This window comes from Columba livia, chromosome 8 (assembly GCF_036013475.1).
Source record: "Columba livia isolate bColLiv1 breed racing homer chromosome 8, bColLiv1.pat.W.v2, whole genome shotgun sequence".
In the NCBI taxonomy this organism is placed as follows: domain Eukaryota; kingdom Metazoa; phylum Chordata; class Aves; order Columbiformes; family Columbidae; genus Columba; species Columba livia.
In genome coordinates, this window is record NC_088609.1 from 23275285 (window position 1) to 23289194 (window position 13910).

The window sequence follows — 13910 nt, forward strand, 5'->3', positions numbered from 1 at the left end:
AGCAAATTTAACCTGTTAATTTGATGCATACTATAAGCATTATACACACAGAAGGATGTTAGTAAGCCTGAGACAGGAAATCAGAATTCAGGAAAATGTTAAATTAAAGTTACATTGCTAACACTGCAGTTGGCACTGTCTCCTCTCCTAAATCCCCACCCTACAAAACCTAACATGACAGCAGAGGCCCCTCTTTGCTACTTAAATTCTGACTTAAAGTTGGCCAATCCTGTACAAAAAACAAAGGATGAAATCCATGTTATTCTTAAGTTCTCTGTAGTAGAATATGGGTAATGGTGAAAGAAAAAATAATAAGAGCAAAGACTAAGTGGGAAGAACAATGATCACAACATAATAAACCAGGTTTTATAAGTCATGCGATTGTGCCTGAGCACTACTAAATTTTAAGAAGTAGGAAGTGAAATTCATGCAATGAATTGTGATAAATTAAAAACAAAACAAAACACAAAACACACGAATTTCTCCTGAAGCATGCAGAACATGCTGAATTATTTTACTAACAGTCAGAAGATGTATTTATTTGTATCTATATCGGAGCATTTCACCTACTTCTTCAGATGAACTTGAAAGCTGACAGGATATTAGTACTCATGTACCAGAGCACAAGTACAACTACAGATTTTTTCCTGTTATTTGCAGGAACTATAAAGTAGCACCTTTTTTTTTTTATTTTAAGCAAAGAACACCATCTTTCCTTATTGAAGGAAACCAATAAAATATTTTCATGATCTGATATTACAATTAAACAATAACATGAATGAAACATGTAAATCATGTTAAGTCTCAGGTGAGAGGGTGGACAAGGTGGGCAACAGCAGCTGAGAAGAACATATCAAAGAGGGAAGGACAGATTTGAAAATTAAAGCAGAACTAACTTGCCTTTTCCTTATATGTTGTGTATTTCTCATTTTGTCGTACATTCTCTCATTCATTTATGCAGGACTTCTAAAGACAATTGTGCTACTGCAATTCAGATCACAATACAGACCGAACCCTGACTGGGCCTTTGGAGACTACTGCAATTTCAGATCTTTAGTTTTTAGAAGGATTAATAAACATTTTTATCAAGTGACTTTGCAATACAAAAGAACAATGTCAGAATCATACCTAGAAGAGAAGTCTCCTTTGCAAACGCTGCAGCAATAGCTGGGTCCAGCGCTGGCTGCCCATCACCAGATGGAAGGTCAGGACGAGTGTAGTCCCTGCTTTTATCGTTGTTGTACTTGACGTTCAAATTCACCAATTTGGAAAAATCAATCCGTAGGGTACAGCAAGCATTATAAATATTTTGACCATCTAGGGCCTGGAAAAGGAAATAAGTTTATTTAAAAATTACACAATACAGGCTGGTTGCACAACATTTTTTTCTTTAAAAATAAACAAGGTCAGCATATATATATTTATCCATCTTACTATCTAGCTTAAAACCAATTAAGATTAAAATGCATTAACCTCTCTTAACATGATTCCAGGAAGCTCGATGTTTACTTCTCTTACCTAGAAACCATTTATGCAAAGTGGCAAGAGACATCTTAATTCAGTCAAACTTAAAAGTTAGTCTGTTGAATATAGTTAATTAACCCGTATTCCATAGTACACCTTTAAATCAGACATAATGCCAAATAAGTTTCTTAAAAAAAAAACCAAACAAAAACAACAACAAAACCCCCACCATTTAAAAATAAATAAATAAATAAATAAATCACACAAATATTCTTTTACAGGGAAAGCCGACCTGAGGAAAAAAATAAAAATCTAGACTTAAATAGTATGTTAGATAGCTATCTGTTAAAGCACAATATTTACATTATTCCTGCACGTTTTTCTTCTGCCCTGAAAGGTCATAGGTGGCAAATCGAAAGAAAAGCAACTTTATCTGGCAACGTAATGTTACTAACACTTCCAAAAAATGTTATTTTCACCATTATTTCGTGCTTCTGAAAAGATGTCTATTAACAGTAGAATTCACAGAAATTCTTGACATCACTTAGAACTCTCTGAAAATAAACTCTAAAAAGGTCTAATTACATGTTCTGTCCATCTTCCTTATATACCATGCAAACTGCTACACCTGGATTTTATTCCATTTACCTTCTGGGTATACCTTTCTTTCACTTGAAGCACAAACACCCAAGTATGAGATGTTAAAAAAAAAAAAAAAAAGAAACTTTAATAAATGCGTTCTATTATTAAGAAATGCTAGCAAGTGAAGATACAGCTCACCTTAAAAATTAATCCATTCAATCAAGTAATTATGTTAAATAAATACCTACCTTACATATACATATACTTACAGCTGGGGGGAGGGGAGGGAGGGAGGAAATCACACTTTCAAATACAAAAATCAGATTATTTTTTGTTTCTCTTGATTAACACTGGACAGAAATGTATCAGCTTCCTTGGTTACATATGCAGTGCACTTTCCAACACATTCAAGTTCTGGGAGGACTTACTATTTTGAGCCAAGCACTGCACGAAGCTGGTGTGCCTGCTGGCTATGGAAGCCACATCACTATTTTCAGACAGTGATGCATCTGGAAACTGAACATCCTGCAGACACCCCCTGCTAGGTCTGGGCCAGCAAGGCTGTCCCTTCCTGCAAAATCTATTATCACAGCTGACATCTCCAGGGCTCATGAAATCACTTAAAAGAATTACCACCATTAGCAGTCAATGCACAAGAATAACTCAGTATTTTTAGAACTTCCAAGTAATGGGAAAATAAAATAAAAATAAAAAAGTATAGAAACCTGACAATCTAGACATTGTCTCAACAAATACTTTAACAATTAAAAAGAAACTCATGTGCTTGAAACTCAGCTTAAACAATGCCTCATACGATACTGGCAAAGCCAAATCTCCTGGCTCACAGAATACAGGTTGAGGATTAACCCTGTACTGTAGAGGTGGTGGTGGGTGTCATCATTACAGAATACAGCATTTGCTAGCTTTTTTATACACAGTGGTAAAGCAGTATCCAAAATGCCTAATGTTGGTATTTGAGAGAAGAATCCCACTTGAACACTTCAATCTAAGAAAAGTATACACTGAGAATAAGTCATCACTTTTAGAAGTCTTCTTACCTTCTAAAATCCACTAAGATACAGATTAAAGATAGGTTCTGTTTATGCAGCCAGAGCTTACTTGTTGTCCAAGACAATGCTATTGCCATCAAGGAAATACCCAAACAGCACTATCTGTTAGCTCTGTCCAAATGATACAACTATGACACAAAGCTTTAAGTCTTTAAAACACAGTCAAGATTCATCTTATACCCCTCTGTGGAACCTGTAGGCACACTGATTTACAGCTGGCATAAATTAAAAGTTTTCAAAAGTAGCAAATCAAAATATAGCCAGTGTTTGTACTTTCCACAGTAGTCAATGGAGCCACATAAGCAACTAAAACGTATACTGAAATAGCAAAAACTCCTCTTTCTGACAGATTCCAAGTGACCAACAGTACATTAAAAAAAATATGCATGAGAGAATTCCCTTGTAGCTGGGACACTGACAGTATGAAAGAACATGTTGAACCAGAAAGGCAAAAGATGCACTCCTAATGAGCACTGCAGTCACACTCTGGGAAAGGCTTGTTGCAACAGATCAAAACCAAGAAACCTCACCCCACCCACCTCTACCAGCAGCATCACACACCTCCAACAACAATGCAAGAAAGATTACCAGCAACTAGGGTTTTTTCAAGATTAACTGTTCACATGTAAAGTCACAACTGGGAATGTGTGTGTCCTGAGCTCCTTCTTGTATGGCAATAAAAGAATATGCAACAGACTCACAAAACCTGTTCCTCTCCAACAGGCATCCTGAAAAATGAGAATACAGTTGCCATACTGTTAGTGAATGTACATACAGACATCATGTCAAAAGAACTCTAGCTGTTGCTAAGAGAAACCTCTTTCTTTGAACATTTATCTATACATACATTCACATGTGACACAGTACCACACCACACACATGGCAAACCAAGAGGATCAAGTATCACAGGACACTTCTACAAAATGCAGTATTCTTTATGTTGCCTGTGCCAGCCTTAAGCCTCAACAACAGAAGTATCAAAACTTACGTCATCATGCCATGCTAAGAGTGTAATGATACTGATTCATTTCCAGGCCCCTGCCTTCCCTCTGTCCCCCATGTTACTAAAAAGTAGCCTCCTCTTGGACTTTCCCAAGGGGTAAAGTGATTCTGGTGAGTGGCTCACCTGCCAAGAGCTTGTCAACAGCCAGATTCCTGAGAAACTACGTTATATTTAGGAGCACTCAAACAAAATGCAGAAGGCCAGTAGAAAACAGTCACAAAAGAACAAACAAAAATCCCTTTTTCAATTCAGACTGACATATAACCCAAAGGGAGAGACAAACACCTGAACCAACACAATGACCTCAACTCACTGCAAACACACTACCATCCCTATGAGTTCCTCTGTAGACACTTAGACTGCTCAAGTTCATAAACAGTGGAGGTGGCTGGAAAGAAGCTTGTATTTCTAGACAACTAGTGAAATAGAAACATTCAAAGTATTTAGAAAGGGTCTCAACAACCAGGGTTATATTCACAAAGAATCCAAAATCTGCTCATGTCTCAAGGCAGTACCTTTCACTGAAGGCAAGAACAAGCAAGCAAGGCCTAACACCACAAAAAATAGCAGAAATAGCCTGGGAAATCATAAGGATCCAGAACAGCGAGATACAATGTCTGTCACAGACTGTAAAAAGGACCGTGCAGGGAATATTGATGAAATGGAGGTCTGTACCACAGAACCCAATACTCTCCCATTTCTTAAAATATAATGTCAAACTATCCTTTCTTTTTGCTCATAGAAACCAGGAGGATCACGAGATGAAGACTCCTGACTAAGAAAAGATCCCACAGATTAACAGTAAAGACAAGTGACTGTTCCAAGGGAGGGAAAACAAAAAACAAAAAAGAACAGGGGAAAAAAAAAAAGAGTTGAACAACCAGTGTTTTCTCCTACTGCTGACATAATCAACCACACACAAGCTTTTCTGCAAAAGGACAGTAAGAATTTCTACCTAGTCAACACAGATTCACGACACTAGGATGTCTCATTTCTCAATGTGATTGTGGATGCTGAGAGAATTAATAACAGCAGCAAAGGTGATCTCAGATGGCAAAAGTACTCCGCAGAGCTACAAAATGAATGGCAGATGCAGCTCTCTGATGCAGCTTCACACAGGTTAAGAGTCAGATCGGTAGGCTCTGAAGAACATTGCTAGAATGATTTCTTCTCTCAGGCCTCCTGCACCTGAATGAAGGGCTTTCTGATGTAATGGATAGAATTCACTACTCTTTTTACTTTCAGGGATCAAGACATCTGAAAAACCTTGTGAAAGAAGAGTCCCTTGAAAAGTGCTATACTCATAAGAACTATGCTTTGATGAGCTTCTCCTAAGGCCTGTATAGACCATGAATCTGTGGAATGAAACCCCCATACAGAAGACGGTCAAGGTATCCTCTAAAAATCAGGAAGAGATATGCCACTTAAAATATTCTTTAGCCAATTCACATATGTTACCTAGACCACAGACAAGAACACAGTTTGGGAGCCACAAATGTGAGTTTTTGATATTCTTGTTTCCCGCTCAGAAATAGAGCCCAGAGATTTAGCTAGCAGGTATTTCTAGTGGCACACGGCTTCATGCCACAACAATTAGTGTATCTGCCTCTCTTTTTCAAGCACTGCAGACTCCTAAAATGATGATACAGGACAGGAAATGGAACTCTTGCAGGATGAGGACAGCTTGAAAGCATTTACCGAGGTCTGATGAAGGAAAAAAAATAAATCAAATTAGAGTGGAGAGAAAAAAGTGGCAGAGAGGAGCAACAAAACTACAGCCTTCTCTCCAAACTCATGAGGAGAAAAAAAAGAGAAAGAAATTTAGTCCCTACTCTCTCTCTTCCCAAAGCACACTGAGCAAGAGAAACGATAAACAAGATTTTTAGATGAGTCTAACAGTTTAAGGCATTAAGAAGCAATCCTTACAAAACATACTCCAGCTCAAATAAGTACCTCAAAGTAACTGAAGGTCATACGGTAAATATCTCTTGGGAGAGATGTATCCCAAGTGCACCCTGCAGGTATGCATTTGAATGAAATTAATTTCTTCTGAGACTAGTGTCTTAGATATGAGAAATTTCTGTGGCTAAAAACTGTATGTATAACACATCCCATTCTCAAAAAATATTTTTTGTTTGCTTTTTTATGTGCAGCTCCTTGACTGAAGGACCAGTTACACATCTTATTATTTTCTACAAAATTGGAAAATGCAGGAGACAAACACTGCTGCTGCATATCCTGGGCTTTCTGATTCAACGGCTACAATCTAGCACTCTTCTGTTTATGTCAACACTACTTACCATTTCCAAGCACAAACTGTGCTCTTTAGCATTCAAGATGCCCGAAAATCCTTAATGCAACAATCATGGATAATTGCCCCAAAGCTACATATCTTATGTGGAGATGTCCTTGCTTTCCATTCTGGTAACAACTACTTGAAGTTCCTATTACAGATTTTAGGGCAATGAAGCCTAGCAGACATCTTTTGCAGACTACCAGTGCAGAGCTACCCTGAGTCCATCAGTCAAAACAACTGGAAGGAAGATATTTTGATTGTAGAGTCAAACCTAAAGAGAATCTCTGTAAACGTACTCTGAAGCACCTACAGGCCAAGCAAGGAGTAACTGGCCAACTAGAACAGAAACTCTCAAACTAGACTTGTGATACTTCTAATGCATGTTGGGTCAAGATGACTGTCCTGTGCTATGTATGAGTGTCAGTTCATCCTCCATAGATGAGGCATTAATTACTGTCAATACTCAAGACTCGGCATGAGTACTTTTAGTGCATTTACACAAAGACAACTCCAGATTAGCCAGCTGTTTGGACAGAAACACTGGCACTCTGATCTTTCTATGGTATACCAGATTACTGCTACTCAAATACTTAAGCTTGCTGCTTATGCTGAGGGTACCGATCATTTACTATGAAAATGAGCTACTTTTGATGCTTAGAATATCTCTTTATGCATACGGACATCTCCAGGACATCACCTTCTGTTGGTAGTCTTCACCTTTATTTGCCTGTATAATGAAATATAATGATCCAATCTAAGGGTGGTGATGAAACGTGAATCAGTGTAGCCATAATCTGCTTTTACAGGAAACGAATTTCTCACAAAGCAAGCGGAGCAGGAACGCAATTTTTCACTACTTGCTCATTCAAACAGCAAAAGTCGTCCCACGGGTCTAGAGACTTCATGTTGTACATTCTTGTCAGTGTCACTATTTTCTCAGAACATTCACATGAATAGCACCTCTCCTTGGTACCTACATCACTCAAGTTTTTCAAATTGCTCTTCAACTTCCTTAATAAGTCTTCAATTTCTATTAAGGTCACATTCTGATTTCCTGTGAAGAGTGCCAGTGGAAAATTAAATTCCCCTTTATCTTCTACAGTAACAACTGATGGAAAACAAATTGAAAACTTCTTTATTCTTTTACCATGCTTATAATTTCAAACTCCATGCAACTGAAGTACAGCTACCCCATCATCTTGTTTCCACTGTGTTTCCAGACTTATTTAAGCTGGAGGGTTTTCTCCTACCACCTGAGTTTTCCTTTCCTTTAGGTATTTTTGTTTGGGTAGCACTTCATGTTTTGCCACAGTAGATCAACCATAGGAACTGTACTTATTTTACTATATTTAGCTTGGGAGGGTAGCAGGTAAACCAAACCTTTCTTCAAGTTCAGCATTCTTCAATACTTGCAGTTGGTATTACTCTTAGCATTTTGTCTATTTATGTATAGTTCAGTTAAAATATGAAACTACAAATCTAGCACTGTTTCAGTTTGTCTCTAGGATGGCCTCCAAGATCAGTCTGACAATGACTGTACATTCAAGAGTCACTGTTATTCAATGAAGTTTAGTCATTCACACATGAGCTACCACTACTGAATAGCTACCCTAACCAAAACATGCAAAACTGGATAAACAAAAATACGCTTTTACCAAAAAAATTATGACCAATACAGTATCCCACAAATGAGCACCAACTTGTCTGAAGCCAACAACAGCAAGAGATTCTTGAGGTTCTTTCCTACTTTTACATACCTCATCTTTCTGTTACTTTGTCACTTCTTTATAATATATTCCTTGAATTACACTGATAATTTTCAAATCACTAGAGTCTATTTCATAGATGCTATCTTTCCATTAAATCTTCTAATATATGTAAGTCTCAAAAAACAAGCCAAGATTTATCATTTGATGTCATATTTTGCTTGAAAAATGCACTTTAAAAGCAGTATTAACACCTATTACTGAAAAATAACTTTCCAAACACAAATCAAGACGGAATTACAACATTCTGTAAACACATTAGCATTCAACCATGGATCAATATTTCAAATATGAATTAAATTACTACAGTTTATTTCTGAAGAAATTATAGGCAAAAGATCTAGTTTCTGTATTACTATTTTAAACATACTTATAACCTGAAAGGTATATCCCTTTCAAGCAAATTTTTACGTATTAGTGACACATTTGCATCTCCCTCTACACTGAGGCACAATCTAATATTTGATACTATTAATCTCTGAAAAGTATATTCCCAATTTAAATTGTACACCCAACTGTACTCCCAATCTACATATATTTCCAGACTATTCCTGCTTTTCAGGAGTAGATTATCTTAAAGCAGATCATCATAAATCAAGCTGCAAATCCTTTTGTCTCTGGCTAACTTTATTTTTCTCAACAGCAAGAAAACTTACACTCTGCTTTTTGAAAAAATCTCACATTTTTTGTGATTCCCTGTCTTGACCACCTCACAGTGTTTTAATTAATACCCAGTATTTCATCTGGTGATGAGGATAAAAAAATTACCATCCTCCTCCGTTTAAGGAATGTCTTTATTTCAATATAGTCATCATTCTTTGCAACAGAAAACTAGGCCTGTTTATTTTCTTTCCTCTAAGATGAATAAGAGATATTAATTGCCAACTTAGTCTGAGGTGAGAGCTTTTCACTTTTTCGCTGAAGTTCTCAGCTCTTCTGTCATCTATGGGCAATAAGCACTTTCTGTGCTGCCAAGCAACACTTAGCCAGCACATCAATTTTAATCAGCCTTCCACACAGCCAGACTGCATGTGAAGGTTTGAAAATATAAATTCATTCTATTTATCTCCTGGAAAAAATAATAATAATGTATATTTCAAAAAAAAAAAAAAAAAAAAAAAAATCTAGCCTTACCCTTTGGTTCAACTTGCCTACTGCCAGAGATGTGAACATATCCCATTCAATTAATTCAAAACATCCAGACTAGATGACATGCTGTTGATCTTTGTCATAATTTATCCATAGGCTCTCTCCTGCTATAATGAATAAAACCAGTTACCTGATCTTCCCTCTCCCACCCAGGACAGGAAAGTTTCCTATAAAACAAAAGTAAGATCCTGCTCTCATCTGTCACTGCTGCAAAGATTCTTCATAGTCTGGTCCCAGGAGTAAGATTTGCTGCTTATAGTGAATTAATTATGCATCAACATTACATCATACATTTTTACTTCTGGTTGACATTTTCACCATTGGAGTCTTGCATGCTATTTCATCTCTGTGCAGTTTTATTAAAATACTTGTTCATAATTATAGATGCATAGAATTCTTCACACATAGTATTCTTAAAGATACTATCTTTAAACACTGATTTTATGCAATATAACAACATTATATAATAACTTCAAGTTATTTTTTGAATACCCCAAATAATCAAAGAAGTGGTGGAGGAGTATGACCTATTATTATGGTCAGTACTCTGTTATATTAACGTTTTACAAATGTTTATAGTACAGGAAGGTCTTTGGCCACAAACAGAACTACACTTACCAGTTTTGCTTGTTGTGCATTTACTGGATCGCCATACTGCAGTAAAGCTTGAAACTGGTTATTCTTCGTGAATGTGATTATCTTCAATACAGCACCAAATTTAGAGAATATCTGCCAAAAACATTGTAAAGTTTTTACACAAAAGTACCTCCCAATTATAACTTAAGTCAAAATGAAATCAGGCTTACCTGATGAAGAACATCCAGGGTTACTGGATAGTACATATTGTCAATAATTATTCTAAGTACTGGACTCTGAGCTGGAGTCACTGCACTCTCACTAACAGTGGTCCCGCTAATGGGAGCATTTGTTGCCTGCACAGCCGTCACTGCCTGAAGAACAGCTTGGGCCCGCTTAAAAAAAGAAAGATAGAAGATGGATTTTTTTAAATGTTTCTCAAGAAGGTGGCTAAAAATTCATTAGCAATATTAATATAGTTAACTCCAGAAACATAAAATAGTACACTTATTTAAAACTCAGACCTAAAGACATAACACAACAGAAGTGCAATGCAGTGCAAGTCTGTGAGAAGAGACAATAGAAATGAAAACATAAAATAATTCTTAAGTCACAGTAAGGAGGGGCTTCAAACAGCATTAATATCAATCTTCCTAGTAGCAAGCTTATTGTTCTACTAGTAAGGATAAAGAAAGTGAGGATCTTGCAGGTTTCAAGACTCTTTACAAACCTTTCCTTTCAAGGGAAAAAAACAAAAATTAAACAAACCACAACCAACCAATCCAAGGCTACAGAAACCAGACATACTTATCCTATTTTTCAAGAGATTGTATTACAGTTAAGATTTCAATGACATTTTGATTATGTAAAAGGCTCTGATAGGACGGTATAATTCTAAACACTTCCAAACTTCTCAGTTTTAACACAATGAAACAATACACGAGACTGACAAGTGTCAGAAAGTCCTATCCACAGACTTGTAAAAAAATGGTGTCTGTTATCAAGTCTATTTCTTAAAAAGAAAAGCAAAATCCTCTCCATGTGTGGGGATTTTTTGTTTTATTAAACACAAGCAGGGTTTTAGAAATTCAAAGGTGACCATATGATGACATCACAAGAACACACATCTATGTAACTACTTCCACTGCCAAAACTGACAGTATGAGAAAGATTAGATGTCTTTTTCTGAGAAAGAAAAAGCGCAGGAAAAAGGCTTTCCATTTAATGATTTCATTACAGTAGTCTTATGAAATGAAATGATACAAAACAGAGAGACAAGTGAGCATGCCAGGTAAAAATAATAACCATCATGTCAATGCATACTGCATATTTTAAAGGTATTAGAGCTACTACACAATTTCATGTCTCACAACTTACATGATACTCCTCATACTGAAACGAATCAATGAGTAAGGAAAGTGGAGAAAAAAAAAAAAGACCCAGTGAACACCAGTTGGGAAAACAAAATTTATCTCTATGTTTGACATTCATTACGGTAACTCTGTAAAAACATCTTTTGATAACAACACTTTTTTTTTTTCCCCCTAATATATGAAATACTCAACTTTCAAGCTGGCCAGATATTTGGCTGAGTTGCATAATTACTTCCTACTACTTCTGTAAGCACAGATGCAGCACACATCAATTAAAACTCACTCCTTAAAGTCACTGGAAAAGTTTAAACTGTATAACCCAAAGAATCAAAAGTTGTGAAGTCAGTTTTAACATGTGACTCTTGTCAGCACTATCCATCCATGCTTACACATCATATTTCATTCCACTAAAGTGAATGTGAATACATGAAGGAACACAGGACTTAACGTCGGCAAATGAGGGTAAAAACTATAAAATTATGATGACAATATTTTGTCAAGTTAAAAATAACATGTAGTATCAAATATAAATAGCCACTTTTGAAGACATTTGAGTAGTATGTAAAACTTTTTTCTTATTTTTGCAAAATTGAAATTAATTTTAAGATATCAGCTACATTATTCATAAAGTATAACATACATTTATTTCTAACGTTGCAGAAAGACTAAACCCATGCATTTCTGACAGGCTGATGATTAAAAAGAATTACAGTTACAGAGGTCATTCTATTCTCAATTCTTCTGGGTCTAGAGACTCTATGAAACAAAGTAAGAGATGTTTGTTTTAAATCTGAGTTTAAATGCTCCCCTCAGTGTTTTGATGTCTCACAGGAAACAGTTATAAAGCTGAGATGAAAACTTAAATGGTTCCTTTTGAATCTGTTTATTCAGAGCCAACTCATTCTGAGTACATAACTAAAAACAATGTCAGAAGCTACTATTGTTGAGAAATTCAGAATAGCATAGCTTAATAGAGCTTTTCATACTTTCATTATTTCTAAAGGCCTCGCTGTTTAAAGTATCCCTTTGGATAAAGAAGTTTTTTTTCTGTCTTCTTATTAAGATACTGCGTGAACATCCAGAAAATTTCAAAATGAATTTGGCTGGATGAGAAAGCTTTTAAATACAGACTAAAAATATAAGTTTTGAGTATCAAGAACAAAAAAAAAAAAAAAAAAAGAAAAAGCAAACCATAAGCAATATCTGCACTACCTTTATTCTTCCTTACAGAAAAAAGAATGTCCAACCGTCTTGTGTTTTATAGAATGCCTCATGAGAGACTAGTTACAGAATACTTACTGTCAAGCACCTATTTCTATTATTCAGTTCTAAATTAAAGAAAACAAGACGTGAAAGACTGGGAATATCTTAAAATTGGAAACTAATGCATATGGTGACATAAAAGCTTCTGAAAAGTCAGCACATCCTGGATGCTGAAAAGATGGGCACATGAAGTACAAAACCAGTATCACTAAAGAAGCCAGAGAACAGTGTAAGAGGACACTTCTTAAGGGAGTATGTCCATCCCTGTATGTGCGAACAGAATTCATCCTCTATTCTCTTTTTTTCAAAAGTAAATAATAGAATCATAGAATAGTTTGGGTAGGAAGGGACTTTCAAAGGCCATCAAGTCTACCCCCCGTCACGATCAAGAACATCTTCAGCTAGGTCAGGTTGCTCAGAGCCCCGTCCAGCCTGACCTGGGATGTCTCCAGGGATGGGGCATCTACCACCCCTCTGGGCAACCTGGGCCAGGGTTTTACCACCCTCATTGTAAAAAATTTAACCTCATGTCTAGTCTGAGTCTCCCCTCCTTTAGTTTAAAACCATTACCCTTGTCCTATCACTACAGGCCCTGCTAAAAAGTCCAACTTCTTCTTTCTCATAGGCCCCTTTTAAATACTGAAAGACCCCAATAACCTCTCCCTGAAGCCTTCTCATCTCCAGGCTGAACAACCCCAACTCTCTCAGCCTGTCCTCACTGGAGAGGTGTTCCATCTCTGATCATTTTTATGGCTCTCCACGAACTTTTTCTTTATAACTGACATTTTTTTAGGATAAAAAATATATATATATCTCCATTTTTAAAAAAGTACCTTTAGCAGACAAACTAGCAAAAGAGTCAAAGGAACTACAATGTTTAGAAAGATTAACAGGAAAATCAATACTATACTTGATCTGAACCAAGACGTGTTTCAACAGAAATTGTTTTTAAAGGTAACAGCAATAATTTAACTATTTAAATAATTTACATAAGACAGGACGCAAGTAACAGAAACTGTAACTTGGTACTTACACCGTCTTTTGTAACATCAAAAAGAAAACATAAAAAATTAAACTAATCATCTGACATGTGGTAAACTGATGCCTCCTTTCTCCCCCTATAATGTTGTATGAAGTGGTCACCACTTTCAGTAATTTTTCTGTTGTATGAAAATCAGGTATGTGTCTATATTTATTGTGAAATAGGGTCTACAGAGGCAAGAGCAAAACATTTTTTATTATCAAGAATATCTGTCTCTACAGTGATCATTACAGTATTCTTCTCCAGGAACAGCAAATCACATAAGCTGAGGTTACCAGTGCTACCAGAGCAATCATTTGAGGAACTGAAGCATAGGCACTGGCATT

At 36.2% G+C, this 13910-nt stretch overlaps 1 protein-coding gene across 13 annotated transcripts in view; it reads right to left on the reverse strand.

Annotated features, from left to right (window-relative positions):
• PTBP2 (polypyrimidine tract binding protein 2) overlaps positions 1-13910 on the reverse strand; it is a 53499-nt gene that overhangs the window by 10112 nt on the left and 29477 nt on the right. For 8 of the 13 annotated variants that reach the window (XM_065072599.1, XM_065072597.1, XM_065072600.1 and 5 more), the window contains 3 exons: positions 10137-10301; positions 9949-10059; positions 1129-1324 (listed from right to left, as the gene is read on the reverse strand). In XM_065072599.1, coding sequence (XP_064928671.1) covers positions 1129-1324; positions 9949-10059; positions 10137-10301 — 472 coding nt within the window. Of the gene's footprint in view, positions 1-1128; positions 1325-9948; positions 10060-10136; positions 10302-11283; positions 11299-13910 lie in introns of all 13 variants that reach the window. The other 5 variants (XM_065072598.1, XM_065072595.1, XM_065072594.1 and 2 more) reach the window with 1 other exon arrangement.